This window comes from Alligator mississippiensis, chromosome 4 (genome assembly GCF_030867095.1).
Source record: "Alligator mississippiensis isolate rAllMis1 chromosome 4, rAllMis1, whole genome shotgun sequence".
NCBI lineage: Eukaryota > Metazoa > Chordata > Crocodylia > Alligatoridae > Alligator > Alligator mississippiensis.
In genome coordinates this window covers 92,616,530-92,642,427 of record NC_081827.1, presented here as the reverse complement: position 1 = coordinate 92,642,427, position 25,898 = coordinate 92,616,530, and the positions used below count along the sequence as shown (strand labels likewise).

At 44.6% G+C, this 25,898-nt stretch overlaps 1 protein-coding gene across 5 annotated transcripts in view; it reads right to left on the bottom strand.

Moving 5' to 3' along the window:
• The window catches only part of BLTP3B (bridge-like lipid transfer protein family member 3B), an 81,832-nt gene that overhangs the window by 31,956 nt on the left and 23,978 nt on the right, over positions 1-25,898 (bottom strand). For all 5 annotated transcript variants that reach the window (XM_019480872.2, XM_059726320.1, XM_019480874.2 and 2 more), the window contains 6 exons: positions 22,470-22,561; positions 20,267-20,456; positions 18,179-18,319; positions 17,369-17,539; positions 10,329-10,509; positions 6,043-6,126 (listed from right to left, as the gene is read on the bottom strand). In XM_019480872.2, coding sequence (XP_019336417.1) covers positions 6,043-6,126; positions 10,329-10,509; positions 17,369-17,539; positions 18,179-18,319; positions 20,267-20,456; positions 22,470-22,561 — 859 coding nt within the window. The remainder of the gene's footprint in view (positions 1-6,042; positions 6,127-10,328; positions 10,510-17,368; positions 17,540-18,178; positions 18,320-20,266; positions 20,457-22,469; positions 22,562-25,898) is intronic.

Genomic DNA, 25,898 nt, shown 5'->3' with positions numbered 1-25,898 from the left:
CATAAAGTCAGTGTGTAGCTGAGATCCTCCCACTGGAAACTGGCCAAAGCTAGCTATGAGGCTCTCATAGGGAGCCCTGTCCACAACCAAACAAGGGTGCACCCTCCACTACACAAAAAAATGGGCTATTTTTTTTTAAGTGACATTTTTTGAGTTCCAAGTCAGATCGGCCAAATCAATTCCAAATCTGTGAGTCATTGAAGAACCATATCTGGCACGAAGGCTTGAGGTTCAGATGCCCCCGAATTTCACTTGCCCTTGGCCCTACAGCCACAGGAGCAAGCTAGGAAGGAGTCTCCCATTTCCATAAAGCAGTTGTAAATCCAAGATCTTCCCACAGGAAATGAACATGGGCGGGTAACTATACATTACCTCAGCAGTTACCACCTCCATGCTGGTTATCCCCTGTCCCTGGGAAAAACCACCATGGTGATTCATGGTATTTCCCCTGCCAGTATTTTTTTTTTTAATTAAATTTTCTATATTCCAACCCAAATTAGCCAAAACAAATTCCAAATCCAAGAGTCAGTCCAGAACCATAAGTGGCCCTACTACTGACAAACATCCTCCACTCCCCTCTGGGGCTTCAGACATTTCCAAAACCTTTGGTGGGAATCCTGTTTGCAGGCCCAAGCCCAGAGGCTTGGGGGTCAGATGCCCCAGAGTTTTACTTGCCTCTGGGGCCTTACAGCTGAGGGCAAGCCAGGAAAGAGTCTCCCCATTTCCATAAAGTAGGCTTAAAGGCAAGACCTTCCCACTCCAGCAACTAAGTGTGAGGTTTACTATTCATTATCTCAGCGGTCTATTATTCATCCCCTTGGCAGGTATTATCACCCATTTCAGGAGAGCAGTCTTCCCCCATGCAGCTAAGACCACCACAGTGTTTCCCTTGCCAGGTAAGCATAGACTATGCTTGGTCTGAGCTGACAGAAGCTGATGTAAAGCTAGATATATACAGCCTGTCTGAATAAGACATATGGTAGTGCCCATTAAGGGCAGTTCCCCTTACCACCTTCTTACACGTTATGGTGAGCTATGACATTGCATACAGTTCACTCAGAATCCCTCTGTTGACCTTTCTCTTACCCTGGCACATATGATTAGCATGGCCCCACCCTCCATGAAGTGAAACCAGACCAGGTTGTCCTGTGCCTCATCTGCATATATATTTTTGGAGCATCCCAGGACTTGCAACAAGAACACCTGGTTCCAGTCACAAGTGTGCACATGGATCCTTTGGGGAGAGGGAGTGGGGAGGGGAGGGTATCTGGAGTACACACACACATACTAAGCAGTGCTGAGCTGTGGGTCACCATGGCCTGAAAAGCTGTTAACTCTACTGCAACCCAGCTCAATGAACTACATGGTAAATTACAGCCTTTGGCTTTCAGTATTATGCATAGTTTGTACTACATATAAGTAGGTGTCACAGTACTGCTCAAAAGTGTGTTTATAGAGCACCTGTACTAAAAAATGCAGGAATTTCACAAAAAGAGTACATGCATTGAACCTGGCTAAACTAAGTGCATGGGTGCTATATGCAAATTGCTAAAGCTATGTTTAATTTCAAGGCAATTGTTTTTAAATTTGCTCCTGACTTCTATGTGCTCAGCAAGAGCAGGATCTGATAGTAAGGAAAGGGAGAAGGAGCTGCCAGGGGACAAAGTTTCATAGATTCATAGATGTTAGGGTCGGAAGGGACCTCAATAGATCATCAAGTCCGACCCCCTGCATAAGCAGGAAAGAGTGCTGGGTCTAGATGACCCCAGCTAGATACTCGTCTAACCTCCTCTTGAAGACCCCCAGGGTAGGGGAGAGCACCACCTCCCTTGGGAGCCCGTTCCAGACCTTGGCCACTCGAACTGTGAAAAAGTTCTTCCTAATGTCCAGTCTAAATCTGCTCTCTGCTAGCTTGTGGCCATTATTTCTTGTAACCCCCGGGGGCGCCTTGGTGAATAAATCCTCACCAATTCCCTTCTGTGCCCCCGTGATGAACTTATAGGCAGCTACAAGGTCGCCTCTCAACCTTCTCTTGTGGAGGCTGAAAAGGTCCAGTTTCTCTAGTCTCTCCTCGTAGGGCTTGGTCTGCAGGCCCTTGACCATACGAGTTGCCCTTCGCTGTACCCTCTCCAGGTTATCCGCATCCTTCTTGAAGTGTGGCGCCCAGAATTGCACGCAGTACTCCAACTGCGGTCTGACCAACGCCCGATAGAGGGGAAGTATCACCTCCCTGGACCTATTTGTCATGCATCTGCTGATGCACGATAAAGTGCCATTGGCTTTTCTGATGGCTTCGTCACACTGCCGGCTCATGTTCAACTTGGAGTCCACTAGGACTCCAAGATTCCTTTCCACCTCTGTGCCACCCAGCAGGTCATTCCCTAGGCTGTAGGTGTGCTGGACATTTTTCCTCCCTAGGTGCAGCACTTTGCATTTCTCCTTGTTGAACTGCATCCTGTTGTTTTCTGCCCACTTGTCCAGCCTATCCAGGTCTGCCTGCAGCTGTTCCCTGCCCTCCGGCGTGTCCACTTCTCCCCATAGCTTTGTGTCATCTGCAAACTTGGACAGAGTACATTTCACTCCCACATCCAAGTCGCTGATGAAGACATTAAAGAGTATCGGTCCAAGGACCGAACCCTGTGGGACCCCACTGCCCACACCCTTCCAGGTCGAGACCGACCCATCTACCACGACTCTTTGGGTGCGACCCTCTAGCCAATTCGCCACCCACCGGACCGTGCAGTCATCCACATCACAGCCTCTTAACTTGTTCACCAGTATGGGGTGGGATACCGTATCGAAGGCCTTCCTGAAGTCTAAGTATACGACATCCACCCCTCCTCCTGTGTCCAGGCGTTTCGTAACCTGGTCATAGAAAGAGACTAGGTTGGTCAGGCACGATCTGCCCGCCACAAACCCATGCTGGTTTCCCCTCAGCATAATTTGTCCTGCCGGGCTCTCACAAATGTGAGCCTTGATAATTTTTCAAGTTGTGGGGGGGAAGCAAAATGCAAAGTTGCTACCTGACCCCCCAGATTTATTTTCCCTGCTGTAGCGGTAGAAGGGTGACATATTCAAGGTAAACCTCCAATAAATAGATTCTGTTCTATATCTGGAAAATGATAACAAATTTATTCTATTTCCATATATAGAATCTAATTATTGGGGGGGTTGTTTATGATCATGGTCATCTTTTGTTCAAGTAAACAGTATATTATGTTGCATCTAATTTGAAACTTGAGCGCTGTAACATTCTGCCAAATTTTAGCAACTATTATCGAAAACAAAGATTATTTGGGTGGGGGAGTGTCTTCCTGAAAGATATAACTAGAAGCAATCTGCAAGAAAGCATAGAATTTACTAACAGGAACTTAAATTTAATTCCCTCCTTAATATGAAGGAATATTAATACATAATAATACATAATACAATATTAATACAAAATAATATTAGCACCCCATTTGATTAAGATGTGAAATCAATAAAAATTTGACAGTTTCTAGACTAGCAGATGGAAATTTGAGGAAGGGTACAGTAAGTGCAGTTAGGCTCGGAAGCGGCGGGAGACGCGCGGGTAATAGCTCGCTGCGCCCCCGCTCCCCTGAAGCCCCCCAGAAACCCTCCAGCAGCCGCGGAGCCCCCCGCCGACCCCCAGCACAGCCGGGGTAAGCGGGGCCCGTGAAGAGAGGGGGCTAACCCCTTAGTGTGCGTGTGGGAGGCGGCGGCTGAGTGGAGCCGGGCCAGGTCAAGCCCTGCCCAGGCCCCTACTTCGCCCAGCCCCCCAGGGAGCCACGCGAACAGGCTGCGCAAACAGGCGCGCTTCTCTGCCGGCACATGAGTTAGCGCGGAGTTCGCACGGGAGGGCGCCGGACCCTGCCTGCGCACCCCCCAGGGTAGACAGCCCCAGCCGTAGCCAGCCTACCAGAGGCATGACACGGATGGGCACGCGCCGCACCCCGAGGGTGGGCAACGTTGGACCCCTGCTGAACCAGATGGGGCAACTGACAACTGACACCCAGGAAAAAGCCAACCTATTAAATAGGTACTTTGCGTCAGTCTTTCATCAGCCCCATGGGACGCCCATGCCCGCTACAGGGCCGGGAAGTCCGGGTGAGGGTGATCCCCTGCCCTCCATTAATGCTGACTTTGTGAAGGAACATCTTGAGAAGCTGGATACCTTCAAGTCAGCCGGCCCTGACAATCTTCACCCCAGGGTACTCAAGGAGCTGGCGAGCATCATAGCCCAGCCTCTAGCGCGGATCTTTGAAAACTCTTGGCGCTCTGGTGTACTGCCCAAAGACTGGAAGAAGGCCAACGTGGTGCCTATCTTCAAGAAAGGGAGGAAAGTGGATCCGGCTAACTATAGGCCCATCACCCCGACTTCTATCCCAGGGAAGATCTTAGAAAAGTTTATTAAGGAGGCCATCCTTAATGGACTGGTCGACGCCAACATCTTAAGGGATAGCCAGCACGGGTTTGTTGCGGATAGGTCTTGCTTGACCAATCTCATTTCCTTCTACGACCAGGTGACCTATCACCTGGACAAGGGAGATGAGATTGATGTCATATATCTTGACTTCAAAAAAGCCTTTGATCTGGTTTCCCATGATCGTCTCTTGGAGAAACTGGCCAATTGTCGCCTTGGGTCCTCCATGATCCACTGGCTGGAAAACTGGCTCCGGGGTCAGACCCAGAGGGTAGTAATTGATGGAAGTCACTCATCATGGTGTCCTGTGACCAGTGGGGTCCCCCAGGGCTCTGTCCTTGGACCCATACTGTTCAACATCTTCATTAATGATGTGGACACTGGAGTCAGAAGCGGACTGGCCAAGTTCGCAGATGACACCAAACTTTGGGGCAAAGCATCCACACCAGAAGACAGGCGGGTGATCCAGGCTGACCTGGACAGGCTCAGCAAGTGGGCGGACGAGAATCTGATGGTGTTCAACACCGATAAATGCAAGGTTCTCCACCTTGGGAAGAAAAACCTGCAGCATCCTTATAGGCTCGGCAGTGCTATATTGGCTAGCACTATGGAAGAAAGAGACTTGGGGGTCATCATTGACCACAAGATGAACATGAGCCTGCAGTGCGATGCTGCGGCTAGTAAAGCGACCAAAACGCTGGCTTGCATCCATAGATGCTTCTCAAGCAAATCCCAGGACGTCATTCTCCCCCTGTACTCGGCCTTAGTGAGGCCGCAACTGGAGTACTGCGTCCAGTTTTGGGCTCCACAATTCAAAAAGGATGTGGAGAAGCTTGAGAGAGTCCAGAGAAGAGCCATGCGCATGATCAGAGGTCAGGGAAGCAGACCCTACGATGACAGGCTGAGAGCCCTGGGGCTCTTTAGCCTGGAAAAGCGCAGGCTCAGGGGTGATCTGATGGCCACCTACAAGTTTATCAGGGGTGACCACCAGTATCTGGGGGAACGTTTGTTCACCAGAGCGCCCCAAGGGATGACGAGGTCGAATGGTCACAAACTACTACAAGATCGTTTCAGGCTGGACATAAGGAAGAATTTCTTTACTGTCCGAGCCTCCGAGCCCCCAAGGTCTGGAACAGCCTGCCACCGGAGGTTGTTCAAGCGCCTTCATTGAACACCTTCAAGATGAAACTGGATGCTTATCTTGCTGGGATCCTATGACCCCAGCTGACTTCCTGCCCTTTGGGCGGGGGGCTGGACTCGATGATCTTCCGAGGTCCCTTCCAGCCCTAATGTCTATGAAATCTATGAAAGTTAATAAACTAAAATCCTGCATGATAAATGGATTAGAGTATTTCATAACAATTACTGACATGTCAAAACCTGTTTACACTTTTTTTTGATGATTTAGCAGAAAGTAATTCAGTTAAGCTTTAAAATAGCTAGTTTAGAGAAAGTAGTTGAATTCTAAGTAGGTTGAATTCTAAGCGTTTCATCGTCAGTCAAAAACACTTATTTGTGGACACTGTAGTTAAATACTGGTATATATAAATATTATGGCCCAAGCCTTTTGCATTTAAAATTAAATGTATTAATATATTTTTAAACAAATCTCATACCTGCTTTGTGAAAAGGATAGTAGTCCACAGTTAACTGACTAAAGGAAAGCTGCATCGCACCTCCAGTAATACGCCTGTTTGAGGCTGTAAAAGAAGGCAATATTTAGCAGTTGAAAAACCACCGCCACAGATTAAATGACTCAAGTTAATTAATTTCATGAATTCTTAAGAAATTCCCTCTGTCCAGCATCTCTCCTCATAATCTTGCAATCATCTGCTGAAGATCTCTTCAAATTCTGAAAGAGTTAGGTACTAATTAAACAGTAGTGGTCTCTGCAGATCAGCCTGACAACTGCAGACCTACACTGCAATACCACTGGGATGTACAAACTGCATGCTAGTGGTGCACTGATAAAGATATTTTTGGCCAATACCAATGGTCAATTATTAACCAGCCATATCTGCTAATACCTATCCAATAGCCGATATGCAGCCTGGCAGCTTGGAGAGCAGTGTCCAGTCAGTAAGTGTGTGGCAGAGAAGGGGCGCTGGGAGACAGGAGGGACAAATCAAGGTCCCCACTGTGAGTGAGAGAGAGTGGGGCTGGGGTAGGACGCAGGACGGAGCCATGAGCTGCTTTTCTGGGGGGGTGCAGGTGAGTGGAGAGAGGGGTGGCTCCCACCACTGCCAATGCCTCCAGAGGAGGCACTGGGGGCATGTGCACCTTAAATCTGTGCACAGGTAGAGGGCAGGCTGCCCACTGCAGGCTCAGGGCTGGGGGCTGTGCCAGCCTCTTCACAACGGGTAGAGGCCCAGTCCCCCTACTAGGAAGGGGCACTAAGCCCACAGTGGGGAACCCGCTCTCACCCCGTGCACAAATCCTGGGGGCACATCCCCCCCTGGAATGTGTGCAACAGTGAGGAGCTGCACCCTCTCTCCACCCCCATGCCCGCTGGATGAGACACCCACAGCTCCACCCTGCGCCCTGCCCTAACCCAGCTGGGCAGTGTCTGCCTCTGCTCCAGCCCCACTCCCTCCCTCACCATGGGGGCCTCTATCTCTGCCCCCCAACACCCTTTCCCCCAGCATAGCCTTACTGGCCAGACACTACTCTCCAAGCTGCTGGGCTGCATTGCCGGCTGCCCGCATGCATGCAGCATTTATTAGTGACATTATCAGCTACACTGGCCAAAAAAAGCTGCTTGCTGATAGTGTCAATTTTCCTTTTAATCAGTACTGATACGATACAGACTGATATCAGTGCACCTCTACTGAATGCTAATATTTATTGCAACTGAAAAGCTAACTACTCGCATTAGCCTACATCAACCTCCACCTTTAGATGGACAAACAACATCCTGGGCTACATACACAGATTTTAGATCCTTCTCCATGCCAGGAAGGCACAGAACTTCATGCAAAATTAAAAAAAAACCCACCCAAAAAAACCCTATACAACTAGGAGCAGTAGAAAAGGGCTCTCCCACCTTTTAGCCAAATAGCTTAGTGCTTAAGGAACTTGCCCATGGACTGGAAGGCCCAGGAACAGGGCCCCTATCACCCAGAAGGGCTTTATATATCTCCTACATCCCAGCAAAGTGTTCTAGCTACTAAGTCACAGACTAGATCAGGGGTCAACAACATTTTTGGGCAGAGTGCCAAAGACATGCAACCTTTACTTGTAAGATGTTGGCACGCCAAGGGACGACAACAAGGGAGGTGCCAGGGGCCTGGTCCTTGTTGCGGCAGTGCAACACTGGCCCCTTCCTCACCGTCTGCTCAGAGGCATGTGTGCACCCACCACCATCAACAAGCTGGGCCAGGGCTCTGCAGACCCTGATGCAACCACTTGTAGCCTCTTGGCTGCCTGCCACAGCCAGCCCAAGTTCTGGGCAGCCCCCTGCTGCCCACCACCAAGCCTAGGCTCCTTGCAGTAGATGGCAGGGAAGCTGAAAGTAGCTGCACCAGGGTCTGTGAAGCCTTGGCCCAGCTTGTTACTGGAGGCAGGTGCAGTGCACACATGCCTCGAGGCACATGGTGGGGAAGAGGCCAGGGCTATGCTGCCACAACAAGGATAAGGTCCCTTACGGCTCCCATGTCATCTGCCCTGAGGTGCATGTGCCAAGCAAAATGCCTTCACATCCCACGTTCTGGCAAGTGTGCCAAAAGTTGCGTATGCCTGGACTAGGTATTGCCAAGAGCGCTTTCCACTCCTATTGTAGATTAGCTGACTTACTAAGCAGCAAAACAGAGAAAAGTGTGTAGGGCCAGAAAAAGCAAGCCAAAAGGAGCGAGAGCTCAGTTAGATGGGCACTACTTTACAGTGGAAAGGGACCTGGGTTCTATCCAAGTACTGTCTGTCTATTTTATGCACTATGAGCAAAATGCAGGGATGCTGGTGTGGGCCAAAACCCAGACGTTGTCCCTTCCAGAGCAGTGCATATAGCTCACTGAGCTGTATCCTTCTTGACTCCATGTACCTCCTCTTGGCTGCCCAATGAGCCAGTTTCAACAGGAGGGTGAAATGTGCTCTTGGCAATGGCTAGTCCATTAGTAATTAGGACACTTTGCTGGCAAATGCAAGGTTCAAAGCTCTTCTGAGTGAGGGGAGCATGGGGCCCTAGAAACTGATCTCATTCCCTGGGCAAGAGTCCCAAACACTAGACTAATTGATTAGATGGTGGAAAAGACCCTCCTCCTCTCTCCCTCCCATTGTAAATTGTGTTTTTCTCAGTGACTAACAGGAGTTAAACAGAGTTTATGGACCCTGCTAGAGGAGCAGGATCTCTACTGAGTCTGTGCAACAGAAGCAGCTCTCTTCCAAGGACAGGGTGAGTTGCGCAGGAGGATCAGGATATTAAACCTGCATAAGTATCCCAAAATGCTACTTAGGGGTGCACACACATATACTAACTTTGTAACAGTTAAGGCAACTTAACTTTTTTAAGCTGTCAGAACATACATACCTATGTGGAGCAGAGTCAACATAAATGCAGCACAAGTGAATACACCTTGGAAGTGTATTATCTTGAGTCACACTAGTTAAGTTGATGTGGCTCACAAGACGTCTGCCACCTTTTCAATGAGCTATGTGTGTGTACACTCTGATGTGGCTTAACTTAAGTCACCTTAGTACATGTGTACACACCCTACATGGCTAAAGTTAGTCATATCAATGATACTTACTTGCCTAAAGTTCTGAAATTGTGAGCATAATTATTCATATCCAAGATACTCCTACACTACCATCATTTCTCTGAAGTGGAACTATTATGTTATTTGGAAGGTATGCCCGAGTCATTCAAAATTAATAGGCCAAGTTGTCAGCATAACGCAAGCAAAAAATGATTCCTTACTTCATTTACCAGACACTACTTCAGCCAAGGAAGCTTTTCCAAAACATCTCTGTTCTGACTTTCTTCACTACACTGAATTACCACAGTCAACAATATTGGATCAAAAACGATAAAAAAGATGCCATTAAGAACTTTATAAGAATGAATACTGGACTAAACGACTGAGAGGAGATGGGGTAGCCAATACACTTAGATGGTAAATGTGTTGCTACAGGTTGCCCTATCTCCCCTACTCAGGGAAAACCTGACTTTATACTTACTGGACATTGAGACTAATAAAAGAAATTAAAGAAGCCTGCTATACATACAAGGAATAGCGAAATTACCCTTCAAATATACACGGGTATGTCATTCTATTCTGGTCAACCTAGGCGGTATGAAAATAATTATTTGTCATTATTTCTAATTAAGGCAGGCACTTCAGCTGCCTCTTTGTTTAAACCATAGGAAAATTAGGAAAATTACTCTTCCTCAGAAACCTTCTTCAGGCTACAGATTTTGTGCTATTTCCTGAAATCTTTAGGTCAATGATGAAAACAGAACTGCACCTCTTTTCTATCTTTCTAAATTATTCACATTCTATACAGAATGCCATAAAATGTGTAGAACTGAAGAAACCCAAGCCAGAGAAACAGTGTAATGTTGCCACCACATATATAATAACCCAATTAGCTCTTCAATAAAGGAAAATACTGGTGAGGGGAAGGAAGAAAAGCAGTTCAAAGAACATAGAAAGAAAAGTATTGCAATGACTACTTGCAGTTTTTAATTACATAATGAATGCTACATATAAAACTTATTCTAAAGCAAATAAAAGCCAAGTTATTAAACTTTAATTGTTGTTAGGTAACTCTGGATAAATCCAAAGATACAGGGACATAATGCACTTGTGAGAAAGACAGACAACACTAATACTAATGAGTATTATTAAAACTTTTCCTAGAATAATTTTTGGGATACAGAAATATGATTTAAGAAAAGTGTTGTTACCTCTTTCTTTAGATTGAATATCATCACATATATGCAGGTCCAAATGGGAAATTACTAAATGATGCGAAGTTTCCTTAACATCAAAATCATTGAACAATTTTACAATTGCATCATTCTGATCAGGTGTTGCTGACATCTGGTGTGCTTTCACTTGCTGAGAGCTGGGTGCAGGGGCAGAACTCTGAAAAAAGATTTAGATAGATAATGTCAATTGACATTTATCCTTAGCACTCCTTTAGTTCCAAGCATGAGCTACGAACATTTAGAACTGAAGCATACGAACAATTCCAGAGTGAAATTTTCAAAAAACACTGAACGACAGTTTAGGGAAGTTACTACACATTTGTCTCTCTGAAAATCTTCCCTCTACTTACTTAAAACAGGACTCTTATGCAAGGAGAAAGCTTCCAAATGCATTACGTAAATATACATGTATTCGCTTTGCATAATTAATAAGGTAAATAAGTCAGTGATATATTGCTGCAGCAAAGGACTAAAATCTCTGTTACAATGCACTGGCTGTGTTGCAGTAGCAGCAACACAAGTACAGTCAATACCCATTTGTTGCAACACCTGATAAGAGCAACAGCTGCTTTCCAGCAACACTTTCCCTTGGAACCTTTTTCTTTACCATGCAATTCAGATACTCCCTATAAATAGCAAAAGATGTTTAGAAGCAACAAAGCACCAAGGAACTAACATACTGTTATTAAGTAGCATTGGCTGTACCGAGTTTTTCATGTTTTTTTTCTTACCATGACCATCCTTTATCAGCATTACCTGTGCTTGGCAGCCTGATCGGCTTAGGGGCCTATAGACTTAAGGTGCCTATACATGAGCAGACTCGATTAATTGAGTCTGCTGGAGCATGGTAATTACTGAGCTCCAGCAGCCTTCAGCATCTCGTGTATCAGCGTCCCCGTGGCAGGGACACTTTAACTAAATGGAGGCAGGGGTGTTTTAACTAAAGCTCATTCAACAAGCTTTAGTTAAAGCACCTCTGCTGCCATGTTGAAGTGCAGGAACACTGATACACAAGGTGCTCTGGGCACTTTAAATGAGAGCAGTTCTTGGAGCAGCTCTAATTAAAAAGTGCCACCCCCCCCCCCCCCAAGTTCCCGAAGCACATGTATAATCACCCTTAGAGTCTCATTTTTTAATCCACCTTCTGCCTACCACATTGTTCTCTATTTTATCAGGGATCCTGACTCAGTAAGCTAGGCTCCTGCACTTCTGCTGTATGATATTGGGAAATGACAGATAATTTATACAGATGGTAAAGGGAATGTGCCCTAACCACAATTGATAGAGGTCTATGCAGTATGGCTCAGTGCAAACCTGCAAAGTAGATATGCCAGCATACAGATACAATGACTATTATTTTTCAAGGAATAGCTCTGCTACTGCAATTTCAAGCTACATTAGGGGTGCTGGAGAAGCACAGAATCACAAAAATTAAGGGCTGGAAGGAACCTCAAAAGGTCACAGAGTCCAAACCCCCTATTTTGGGCAGGAATACTGCTGAGATCAAATGATTCCCAGCAAGGTATCTGTTCAGTCTCCTCTTGAAGACTTCCAAGTTGGGGACTGCACCACCTCCTTGGGAAGTCTATTCCAGATCCTAGTCACCCTTACTGTAAAGAAGTTCTTTCTTACATCCAAGCTGAAACCATCCTCTAACAGGGGTTGGCAACCCCCAGAACACATGCCGAGCATGGTACGCGAGGCCATTTTGCTTGGCATGCCACTGCCAGCCTCCCTGCCCCGGCCCCCATGGGTACAGTGCTGGCACCTGCTGCCTTCCCAGAGCCTGGGGCTGGGGCGGGGAGGCAGCAGCTGTTTGCAGCCTCCTGGCTGCAGCTGACCCAGGTTCTGGGTAGCTGCTGACAGCCATGGAGCCTGGGCTGCCCAGAGCCTTGGCCAGCTGCAGCAGGGAGGCTGCAAACAGCCGCTGTCTCTGGGCCCTGGCCTCAGTCCCAGCTGCCTCCCAGCCCTGGCCCCAGGTTCCAGGGAGGCAGCAAAGGCCGGTGATTCTCCCCACCATGCTGCCCTCCCTGCTGCCTCTGCAAAGCAGCATGTGGAACACAGAACGGCAGGGCACAGCAGGGAGGTGCACAGAAGCTACCTGCCGCTCTGAGCTTCCCACTGCCCTGGCCACACTTCCCCTGCAGGTGGGGCAGCAGCGAGGAGCACAACCCTGTGCTGCTGCCTACGCTGCCTTCGTGCACACAGGGCAAGTATGACCAGGGCAGTGTAGGGCTTGCAGTGGCAGGCAGCTTCCCTGTGTGGCCCCTCTGTACACTGTTGCTCCGAGTCGCACATGCTGCACTCCCAGCCCTGCTGCTCTCCCCCGGGCCCTCCGGAGCACAGAGAGGCCGCACAAGCCCCGCATTGCTGCTGCAAGCCCTGCACTGCCCTGGTCATACCCCTCACTGTAGTGCTGCCCCGCCTGCAGGGAAAGGGTGGCCAGGGCAGTGGGGAGCTCAGACCAGCAGACAGCTTTCGTGCATCTCCCCACTGTGCCCTACCACACTGGGTTCCACATGCTGCTCTGCAGAGGCGGCAGGAGAGGGGAGCACAGCGGGGAGCATGAGCCCACAGTGTGCACCTGCCCCTCACACAGATCTGGGGGGGCAAAGGTGTTCCCCCCCCCCCCCACCGGGAATGCACACTGCTGCCAGGAGTTAGCCCCACCCCCTGCCTGAGCCCACAGCAGGCAGCAGCAGTGGGGGAGCCAGCTCCTCCTCCTGCTGCAGCAGCCACTGCCTTCTGTTGGGGGCAGGGAGCTGCAGACCTGGGTCCCTGGCCCCATGGCCCTGGCAGCCGGGGGCCCCCTCTGACAGAGCTGGGGGCAGGCTTAGGGGGCTGTTGTGGGGGGAAAACAAATACACAAGATCAAAGGTAGTATCAGAAGTTTTATTTATTTTTCTGGAATGCCAGCCAGCACTCTAGCACCTTCCAAGTTAGTCATAATGGCTTTTTCGGCACTCTGGCCAAAAAGTGTTGCCTACCCCTGCTCTAACAGTTTATGGCCATTACTCCTTGTCCTCCCCTGGGTCGCCCTAGTGAACAATTTTTCTCCCAGCTCCCAATATTCACCCCTTGCATACTTACAGGCAGCCACCAAGTCCCCACTTTGGTCTTCTCTTCCCCAGGCTGCACAGTCCCATATCCCATAGTTTTTTCCCCATAGGTTTGTCCTCCAGGTGCTTAATCATTCTTGTGACCCTTCTCTGGACTCTTTTAAGATTCTCCACGCCTTTTTTGAGGTGCGGTGCCCAAAATTGGACACAGTACTCCAGCTAGGGTCTCACCAATGCCAAGTAGAGAGGAAGTATCACTTCCTTAGCCCTTTTTGCAATGCATTGGCTAATGCATCCCAGTATACTATTAGCTCTGTTGACTATAGCACCGCACTGGCAACTCATGTTCAGCCCGTGATCAACCATAACCCTGAGGTCCCTTTCAGCCATCGTGCTGGCCATGGCATTGCCCCCTAACCTATGTTCATGTTGCTGGTTACTTCTCCCCAGATAAAGCATTCTGCATTTATCCTTATTGAATTGCATCCGGTTCCACTCCGCCCAGCTTTCCCCAGCTAGAACCAAATTCAACAAAGCCTTCCCCCTGATCAGCCCATTCACCTCCAGTACTAAATAAAGGTCTTCCACACAGGTCAAAAACCTACGTTACTGGTCAGATTTGGCCAAGTGCTCCTCCCAGCAGATGTCAGGGTAATTGAGGTCACCCGTGACAACCATGTCCCTTGAACATTCAGCCTCCATTAGTTCTGTGGAAAATTCCAGATACAGGTCCTCCTCCTGGTGTGGTGGTTTGTAGTAGACACCTACCACCAAGTCCCCTTCTCCTCATCCCCCCCATATCTTGACCCACAGGAACTCAAGTTGCCCTTCTTTTGAACCAATCTGGGCCTCCGAGGAGGCACACCGCTCCTTTACATAGAGAGCTACACCTCCTCCTTTCTTCTCTACCCAATCCCGTCTGTGCAGCCTGTAGCCTCTATGCATACAGCCCAGTTATGCGTGGTATCCCACCAGGTCTCCATTGTTCCAATGAGATCGTATTCCCTATTTGCTAACAGGAGTGCCAGTTCCTCCTGCTTATTCCCCATATCCCTAGTGCTTGTGTCTAAACACTTGTCCCCCACTGGTAACCCCCAGTTCCCTGCTGCCTTGACATTGTTCCAGCCTTTCAACACCTCCCTAACTGCCCTCTCTACATCCTTCCTGCTTGGGCTGTTCCCCGGTTTGCATTTTTATCTGCACACCCATCCCCCACTGCAACTTGTTTAAAGCTCTCTCCAGCAAGTCAGCCATCCTGGAAGAAAACAGTTTCTTGCCCCCTGAAGAAGCATCTCTGCTTCTTCATAGATGAGAGAAGGAAGAGAAAAGCCCTCAAAGCCCAATCAGTCTGGTTTGTTATGTGCTGGAAGAAATGGAGGATTTGTGCATAATATAATACTGTGCATGTGCTTTCAGTATCACTTTCATAGCAACAGGCTTATGTCAAGATAGGTTTAGGATTTCACTGCAAGTTCCAATAGAAGAGGTCAGGTTTTAAAAGGAAAAGCTCTTATTAAAGCCTGACATTTCAGTATATGTTAAGTCAACTAGACCAGTTCTTTGAAATATTGTGTAAGAACCTTTGCCCACATCATCACCACCACCAGCCACAGAAAGTTTGCATTAGGGTATGGACAAATATAAAACTAGACCGTTTCAAAGGTCTAATCCACTGTCACTCTTCTATTTGCCTATTCATAACCCACATTCAATACAGGAAACTGCAGAAATTCACCCCTGAATGTAACAGGGATAGGGACAGATCTGGCAGTGCAGTAGTGCAGCTGCACCCCTTTGACTCTTGCTCCATCCAAACTTTAAAGCCAACTGACTGAGAGCAGCAGCAGCAGCATTTCTCAGACAGCAAGAAGAAAGTCGCTTGACTTCGTGGCTCATTATAATCTACCTGAATCCTGCTAATCTCTCGTCACTCCACAGGTGTTAACAACTTCCTTTCTTTTATAAATGCCTTGATGTCCCACTATTTAAACTATTCTTTTCTCAGTAATGTTACTCTTCGTTAACCATTCCTGGTAATGCCTCTCTCCTTTTTCACAGCTATACAGACTTTTTTTTTTTTTTTTAGGTATAAATAAAACCTTAACTGAGGTGTGGTAATAGTAACTCAGGTGTAGAAATGACTGACAGTAAAGTGTTAGAGGTGCTGTCAAGACACTCAAGAAGCCTAGAATTTGTTTTACAAATCTGAATAATAGATGTACATTTAACTATAATGACTGCAGGGCTAATGAAACAATATCTCTTTTCACTATAATCACCTAGTTTGTTCTGTTAGCATATTACGAAAGCTTCTAGTTTCTGTATAACTGGAGAAAAATGTGAGTTGTTATATGTGATGATGCATCATACCATCTGCACCCCACCATTTTCAAAATCCTATATCTGCCCATGAACAGGAAATAAAAAAACTACAGTTTAGCAATGAAAAGATGAAACAGCTGCATACATTCCACTGCACCATACTGAGTCCCTATTAAGGCTGTGTGAAGCTTCAGTCACTGATTCGATTCAGCGGTGATTCAGCCCAATTCGGCTGCCGAATCTCTGAATCCCAATCGAATCAGGACCCTCTGAATTGATTCGGGAGAGATTCAATGATTCGGACGTAGACACAGCCTTAAATGTTTTTTCTACATACCTCAAAGTACCAGGCAGCTTGTGAATGCTGAGATGCTAGGGCGGAGGGAGCGTCCCACAGGAGCAAGGGGGGGGGCGGGTCCTAGGGTGCTCGGCAGCAGACCCAGGAGTGGACCAGAAGCACTTCCAGTCCACTTCTGGGTCCGCCACAGAGCACACAGGGGATCCTATCCCCCAGCAACTGGTGCCTCCTGGGTTTGGGGGGCACCCAGGGTCCCCCCATGGCCAATCACTAAGCTGGGAGGGCATGTGTGTGTGTGTGTGGGGGGGGGGGGGTGTTCCCCCCACGTGCTCAGCATTGGACCCAGAAGTGGACTGAAAGTATTGCCGGTCCACTTCTGGGTCCACTGCCAAGCACGCCCCCACCATCTCAGCATTCACGAGCTGTACCCTGGTACCTCGAGGTATACAGAAAAAACATTTAAAGCTCTGACTACGGACGAATCACTGATTCTCCGAATCAGCATCGAATCTTCAGATTCAGCTGAATCAAAGTGGGACAGTGATCCGAATCAACAAATCAAAATCGCTGTCCCCCATAATGGGCCAAATCCGAATCCAAATCAAATATAGCCCACTTCACATAGTCCCTATCTTGTTTAAAGCCATGTAACATTTTGGTCTGTTCGTGTAGTTGGTATGAAAGTTTTTTTTTTTTAATATATTTTAGAATTTATAACAAAAATATAAATGTAAATATTATGTACCACAATTAGTTAAATGTTAAAGTAAACACAGGAGCAGCCTAAACAGTACATATACATGATTTACTAAACAGAACTTATTTCCTTGTAATCATACTGCCAAATTTTCTTTACCGTATTGTGAATAACTTTAAAAAATATTTAAGATGGGGGCTGGCATCACTTTCTGGCAGTGGGCCTCCTTGGGTATGAAAGGGGTCAGCACTAGGACCCAGCTGCTGCCACAACTTCTCCTTACTGCCTGGCTGTGGCATGGTGCAGGCAGAGGCCTCAGCTCTGCCTATGTTGCACTGTTACTCGTGGTAGGGACTTTGGCAAAGTCCCCTCACTGCCAACACCCAGCTACAGTGCAATGCAGGCAAAGCCCCCTCTCTGCACCTCAACACTACCAAATACCACTGAAGCCATGGTTCTGCAGGATGGATCCAACCTGCAGGCCACAGGTTGTCAACCCCCAATTTAAGATATAAAGTCTGGTAACTATTGAGGGGGAATAACTAGGTGTTCTCCAAAAGAAGCCAGGCCAACTAATTGTATCTTACATGGTTTAAAAGTATCTGTATTTAGTAATGCCTTATGGTATCATTTAGCTTACCTGTGTGGGTTCAGAAGCCAAGCTTTTTCTTTGTTCAGTGGATTTCTCTATTGCTTCACTAAGAGATTTAGCATACTGTACCATTGCTTTCAACTGTGAATCAGTCAAAACCCAAAGCAAATCATCCAGTATCAGAACCAGTTTTGTTGCCACTACATTACAATCCTTCAACTGTTGAATAAAATTAAAACATTTGAAAAAAACAAAAATATTACACTTTCTTTAAGAAATAAATATTTAAAAGAAATAAGAGCAAAGGCAAAGAATATGATACCAAAGAAACATGATCTTTTTCAATGCAGAAGTACCTTATTACTTCTTTTAAAAATCAGATACTTCTTTAATTAGAAAGAACTGTATCATTCCATTGCATAGCTACATTTGTTGCATATTAACCAGAAAAATGCACCTCTTCAGCATTTTTATATAACTGCCAACCTGCAAATGCAACCTAAACCCTAAGTACAGTGATCTTTTCTCATTATACATCGTCAGAAACACAGGCTCTCTGAACCAAATTAAATCATTAACAAAAATCTGTATAAAATTTGCAGTCTTTAAAATTTTACCCACACTATTTTTTCAACATTACACAGGTCTAACTGATTAGAGCTTTGTAAGCTAGTTTCTTGATGAAGATACAAGATGAAATCTCAAATTCAGTGAGTGATATTTTTTTACTCTGCTTCATGTATACCTCTATAGAGTGCTTTTTAAAAACAAATTTCATCCACACAAAAACCAATGAAAGACGTTTATAAAAATAATTACAGATTAAAAGGATTATAGGCTCAAATTTTTCAAATTTACCCTTCTTTTAAGTGTGACTCTGATTTTTGACTGATTGGTAATCAATCGAACAGGAGCACACATGTTTTCATGCTGAGAACTCTGGATTGCATCTGCTTCTATTCTGATCATCTGCCAATTGATTTCTTTAAAAGTCAGTACCTTAAAAAAAAAGAGCGCCCCATTAATGTAATATTCTATTTCATCTGTTGGTAAAACTTTACATAGAATATGCAAAAGCAATATCTCTTAAGTAAAAGGGTTAGGATTTGAAGCTTTTAAAAGGCCACAATTCATTTCATACTGGTTTCTTCCACAAAGTTGACTCTCAGAACTTCTGACATTATATCATCTTAAAACGTTAACTTGGGAAAGATGCAATAGAGCAAAGGGTTTTTTTTCCCTTTAACTTAAATGAGCTATTGCATACATTTTCTATCCCACAGGTATAAATTCTTTCAATCTAGGAGACTGCTCAGGGGAAACCAAGCAAGAGCCATACATGAGCAAGGAAAGTAAGTGGATTGGAAGGGTTATTTATATGTGAGGGAATAAACCCTGAAGAAGCTACAAATTTTTGCAACCCACCCCCATCCCGATTCACCCTGATATTAAAAAACCACAGGAAACCAGGAAGAAACAAGGAAAACAAGTATAAAAAGAAAAAAAAAATTGAAAGGTAATAAAGAGTTTATTTTTCCCAAATATCTTTATCTGCTCCTTTACCACTACTCATGAAGCAATTACAATCCAAGGGCATTTTTACACGTGCATGCATCGCAGTGCCAGATGCTTTGAAAAGCTCCTGGCGCTGCGACACATGCAGTTGTATAAGTGGGGAAATGCACGTCAGCACTGACAAAATGGCAGTGGTGTGCTTTTGAACCAAAACATCTTGGAGGTGCTTTCGTTCAAAAGCACACCATCACCATTGTGCAAGAGCAGGAGGAAGCCAGGCAGACACCACTGCACCTGCAGTCTCTGTGGGAGCTCCAGCCAGGGAGCAGAGGGAAGGGGCCAGCTCTAGTGGGGAGCAGAAAACCCAGTTCAGAGAGCATGCCAGGATGCTGGGGGAGTCTAGTTTAACTTAAACCAAGAAGGGGTCTGGGACAGACATTGCATAAACCAGTTTAACCCAAATCAGTTAAGTCTGATACTACATTCAACCAGGTTTATCTCAAACTGGTTTCAGTCATTTTCAAACTGGTTTATGTGCACTGAACATCTGTTCTGTTACAGGTTTAAACCAGTTTCTGATCACTTAAAACTGGTTTGTGTGTAATGTCTGTCCCTACCCTTAATACTAGAACTAATGGTTAGGCAGCCTACAAGTAGTGGTGAAATCAGACAAGCATTCATTTCACATATAAATACACCCAAGCAGTACTTCAGAATTCCTTAGCTTACCATACCTATTAAGCACATGGATTTGGAACATCTATACATATGATTTCAAAAATCTGTCATTAACCTGTTATTAACGTTCATATAAACAGCATTACGTCCACAGGGTACAGCGTAAACACGAAGTACAAGTTTTTATAGGTTGATTAACTTTCTAAATATTTTTGTGGGTTTTTAAGAGAATTAGCATTTGCTTTTCTTATGTAAGTGGCAGATATTGGACAATCTAGTCCAGAAGAACAGTATTTGCTGGGAATAATTAACCCTAAATAGAACAAGATGGACATAGTTCCAAATAAAGTCCATACTAACACACTTCAGCCCACTTGGCTGACAATTTTTGGAGCAGTGATTCTCAGCCAGGGTGCTAGGGTGCCATTGTCAAAAACATTCTGATCGGTTATGGTTTTTCTGATTCCTTTGGAACAGAAGAATTGCTTTATTATTTTTCCACAGGCAAAAAACAAGTGAAAGCTAAGAACTGGCATTTTCTGGGAGGCGGGGGGGGGGGAACCTTGAGTCTGAAAAGGTTGAGGACCACTGTTCTAGAAGCACATGGAGGCAGCAGAGACCAATGGGAGTGCAGAAGCACTCCAGACACAGCCAGGGTATGTTTTCTAGATAGTTTACGATTATAAAACCACAGTTTATTTACTTTCCTTATTGGGACAATAATAAAAACAAAAAGCAAAAAGAATTCTTTACCTCTCCTCGCTGAGATTCTTGTATCCGAGTAAATCTTAGATCACCGTGTTCCCAGTTTGCGTTTACACTATATATTCTCAGCTGGGAAAGTTCAAAGGAAGCATTAAAAGCTTTTGCCCCAATCCGGATTATGATGGAGTTCACAGAAACAGAAATTCCTTCTACCACTTTTTCAGCAAAACCATATTCACTGGAAGGTAAAATGCTGAGATTAAACTACAGATAACTACTGTAATAATTCAAATAAAGACATGAAAATACAATAAAAAGCTTATAGTGAATCCCACTCTGCATAAAATACGTTTAGGCTTGACAGAATTACCACAAAAGGTAAGCCTACCACAAAAAGGTAGGCTTTTCCTACAGGTTGGCCGATCTCCTACATCAGGCTTTAAACTAAGTATGAAGGGGTCCTTTGGGCATCAGAACGGGGAGGATACCAAAGGCACCATTTGGCGGGCTCAAGTGCCTCTATACTAATGCTAAGAGCATGGGAAACAAGCAGGAAGAACTCACACTTCTGCTTGCAGATAATAACTTTGATTTAGTGGGGCCAACGGAAACCTGGTGAGACCCTACCCATGACTGGGCGGCACACACCGAGGACTACAGGCTGTACAGAAGGGACAGAGTAGGGAGGAAAGGGGCTGTGGTTGTTCTCTATGTAAAGGAGCATTATATATCTACCCTAATTCAAAATGGGATGAGGAAAGACTGAGGGACCTGGACCTCTTGAGCCTGTGCAAGAGAAGGCTGAGAGGTGCTTTTGTGTCCGCCTACAAATTCATTAAGGGAATGCAGCAAAGGGATTGGAGATGCTCTGTTCACCAGGGCGCCTCTTGGGGTAACAAGGAACAATGATCACAAACTGTCAGAGAGCAGATTTAGGCTACATATCAGGAAAAACTTCTTCACAGTAAGGGTGGCCAAAATTTGGAATGGGCTTCCAAGGGAGGTTGTGCTCTCCCCTGCCTTGGGGGTCTTTACAAGAAGGCTGGATAGGCATCTGGCTGGGGTCATCTGACCCCAGCACTCTTTCCTGCCTAGACAGGGGGTCGGACTCAATGATCTGTTGAGGTCTCTTCCGACCCTAACATCTATGAATTTGGAATAAGAAATATAGTATCATCCCCACCACACTTTTTCAAACTATTCAAAACAGATATTTTATGCAGTTCAATTTTGGTGAAACAAAATGGTCCATGCAACTTCCCACTTTACATGTCTCAGTAGTTTACAGTACTATGCATAAACCCAGCATCTACTTATGTATATTTTAATATATGTCAAATGATTTATTCTACTACTACAGAATATTAATGTTACTAATATTTATCTGTATGAGAATTACAAAGTGATTAAAATGTGTGTATTTTGCAAGGCAAAACAGAAGTAAAGAAAACTTTATGTTGAAAAAACAGCCAAAAATGGTAAGACTTATACAGTCAAGAAGCTGCATTTTATTTTAGAAGGATGCTAAACTTAAAACTGATTTATAAAAGTATTTTTTTATTTGATCCATGAACACCATCTTAGTTACTTACGAATTTTAAATAATGTTCAGAATACAATTTAACATCATCCATTTTGTTCACCTTTGTCAACTTAGGCAATGAAAGTAGTTTGTCATGTCATTTCTTCTTCTATGATGCTCCTTTGAACATTACACAGGATCTCTAAGGCAGTGAAATTTTAGGTCCCAATCATGCATCTGGACTGATGCAAGCACACCCTTTGCTACTGGGCAAAAGTGACCTTTCAAGAGGGTTAAGGAACTCAGGTTCAGCAGGGCAGCCTTGAACAGAGAAGGATTCTAAGGAGGGGGTATGCACGTACCCATACTCTTCAGAAGGAATTAGAAGTACAGGAAGATGACACATGGAACCTCTGCCCCTTACCACCCTCCACCCCTTTCTTTGTTTTAGATTAGATCTTAATTGTCAAAAGTCAAATACTTGTAGGAAACAAAATTATCCCAGCCCTATTATCTGTTCCCCTCCCAGAACAGACAATTTTAGGCCTAATTTTAGGAGTGCTGAGTACACAGGCCCTGACACTATTTTATAAAGATTATTATATCTGAAACAGAGGGCTCTAACCTTTTATTTGGAAACACAAATCCACCTGCCTGCTTTGTTTCAAGAAAATAGATCCCATACTTTTAAACCTTTTGCACCAACTGCATGCAAACTTTACAACTGACCTCTGTCCTGATGCAGTTGCTATAGGTGATGGTCCATTAGGGGCACGTGGTTCTTCACAAGTACTCATTTCCATTACTACTTTATCCAGGGACTTGAAAAATATGTAAAGTAATTTGGTATAAATTTAAGTTTACTGTAGTAGATTAATGGGTAATATTTAGATCTCTCACAGTACTAAACACTAACTAAGTACATCAAGTTAAAAAAGGTATAAAACCATTCTAACCATAACCATAATCTTTAGTAGCATACAATAATCATTCACAGTTTTTTTAAATTCATTCTTATATAGTGCTTGCTTTAATTTTTCACATTTCCCAGCTCTATCAGATTCTTCTGCTGTTAAACACAAACTGATCTGTAGCCAATGACATATTTTATAACCATTTACATTAATCTTAAATTTCTAAAATGAGGCAGACATTTCTGATTTTCTTTACATACAGTCTTTCAGTATGACCTACTGCTATGGTTTGTTTCTTTTTTTTTTTTTTTTAACATTTTAATTGAAATTATTTGAATTGGTTGGATGACTTTTAACAATGACAACCAGGTTTCTGGTTGAATGTTAAGACATGCAGAGAGCTGTACTTGAGTAGACACAGTACAATATAGGTTTTTAAAAGAAATATTAGTTGTAAATGTAATTTTTTCTATTTTTTTTTCACAATTGAGGGATGGCCTTTTCAGATGGAGTCTTAGGAAGTAAGGCACCCAAATCCCATTGAAACTAAAGGATATAATTAAACTGCCCAGAGCAACAAATATCAGTAAAAAGAAACAAAACAACAACATTTTATTCCTAAAAAGAAGATAGATATATCAATCCAACGGCCTCTTTGCCAACTGACTTTAAAATGATCATGGCTTTAATGTATAAAACTGGTCATGGAGAACATGTATTTTCAAAGAATGCGTCCTGTAATCTTTTCCTTCTGCAGTGAGCAACTGAAACCCTGCCCCATCTTGAGACCATTACAGCCTCTGATGCTAAAATAATCTTCCTGGCCTTTTGTTCCATCTTCCTCCTAATTCTGAATCCCTCTATTTGTTCTCCCTTTCCATCACAAAGGAGTTTCTTGGTATTGTTCTTCAGGACCCTTCATAATTTTAGTTCTGTCCCACCTAACTGCTCTATTATCTTAATCTGTAATCAGCCACAATCTATATCTTCTTAAAATGAAAACCTTTATCATTAATTTGCCCAGGTTTCCCACAAGCACCTTTTCACTCTCCTTTATGTGGTCTCTTATGCATGAAATGTCCCAACTTTTTCCAAAAAAAAAAAAAAATCAGCTCACTCATCACCCTCTTCATAAGCTCCACTCTGCTGCCTATATGCTGCTAGCCAATAATGGTGAACTTCCACTGTGGATAATTATTTCCATATCAGTTTCAAAGGATAATCCTGCTTTCCATGAAAGAAACATCTAATGTCATATAACTGGTGTATGGAAAAAAACCAAATATTTACCTAATCCGGTCTTCTTGCCACTATTGTTTCATCAATCTCTTATATCTTCTCTTAACATAAACTAGCAAGATTTTGGGGATGTGCATTTCCTTTTACTGTATATTTTTATAGTGTCAGCACAGTAAGCCCCATATTGTTTGGGATATATATGATATCATAAGTAAGAGCCTGAATAAGGATTCCCTGCAAGATGCAGCTGCCTCACCCTTTCCCATTAATAGATAGGGCAAATTATTTATATGCTGATAGAGAAAGGAGCTACCTGGAATCTGTACCGGAGAACTCTCCCTGAAATTGTATCACAGTATCTAGTGCAAAAAAGAGGCCAATTTAAATCGTAAGCAGTTTCTTAACACTGGCCACCTTGTTAAGAGTCTGATTTCCTGGAATGTGTTCATTTCTAGCAAAAACCCCACCAATCACACAACTAGAGCTCTAACTACCACAGCAACATATACAAAAGGATGCCAACTGGATTCAGGTTACTTACAAAGCCAGCTCCTCTCTTCAGTTACTCATACAGCCACACCCAAGATAATGATACTGCAGTTGTATAATAGTATCAAAATCCTGCCAACAGACATTTACATGTCCCATACTGGAGATTATATCTTTTCCAGAAGAGTCAGCAAGTCTGATGACAGTCTACCATTGATCCATCAACTTCTAGTACCAATTTCCATTCAGTAAAATTGTCTGCAGAAAGCTTGTATACAACAAAACACAGCATTCGGAAATACTGTCTCCTAATCATAGACTTATTATTTTGTGGTGAGCGGACCTCAGGAAAGAAACAGGCCTTTTTACTTTGGGTCAAACTATATAATCATTAAGAATAGCATGACTTAGATTACTTTTCAGATCTGGCAGCTGAATCTCATAATCAAGAGAATGACTGTATTATTTTAAACTCTGTCAGCCCAGGGAGAAGTGGCAAAGAATTTAGTATGTTATGAATCAACTACTCTATTTTCTCAAGACTTGATAAAAAGAAAGGAGGCAGAAGGCACAACTATTAGGGTGTGGCAGAACACTCAAGTATTCAGGGGGAGTTCAGAAAAGAAAAACAACCAAACAAAAAAAGAAGGAACATCTCAATTCATAAACTAAAATGTAAAATAACCTCAAAATTGGCAACTGGGTTAGTAGCTGTTTCTGCTAGGAGCTGTGTGCAAAGCGGGCAGTATTCAAATCGGATTCAGCCAGATTCTGGAGAGAGTGATTCAGTTCAACCCAGTCTGAATCTGAAGATTTGATTCCAATTCGGAGAATCAGTGATTCGGCCACAGACATAGCTTTATATGTTTTTTTCTGCATACCTCAAGGTACCAGGCATGGCTCATGAACGCTGAGATGGCAGGGCAGATGGAGCATCCCACAGTAGCGTAGGGTGGGTCTGCCACCAAGCACACAGGGGACCCGACCCCCGCCCCCACCCCAGCTTGGTGACTGGCCACAGGGGGACCCTGGATGCACCCCCAGACAGAAGGCACCAGTCACCTACCTGGGGGGGGTGGGGGGGGCCCCCCCACGCTCGCGTTGGACGCTCCATCCGCCCCACCATCTCAGTGTTCACGAGCCATACCTGGTACCTTGAGGTATGTAGAAAAAAAACATACAAAGCTGTGTCTATGGCCAAATCGTCAAATCTCTCCAAATCAATTTGGAGCCTTCCAATTTGATTCGGAAAGATTAATGGGTCTCCTGATTCAATTTGGATTTGGAGGCTCAACCGCCAAAATCGGACCAAATCTCCTCCGAACTGGATCAGCAACCAAAGCTTCGTGCAGCCCTAGTCTCTGCATCTGGCAATAGGCTTGTAACAAGAGAACAAGAGCTGTTTAATGGCATCTATGCAATTCCAGCTCCTTCATTTCCTAGTCTTTGTTAAGTCCTGTACAACTATAAATCAGCAGGCTAACTACCTACAGAAGTATGACTTATTACTGTCTAA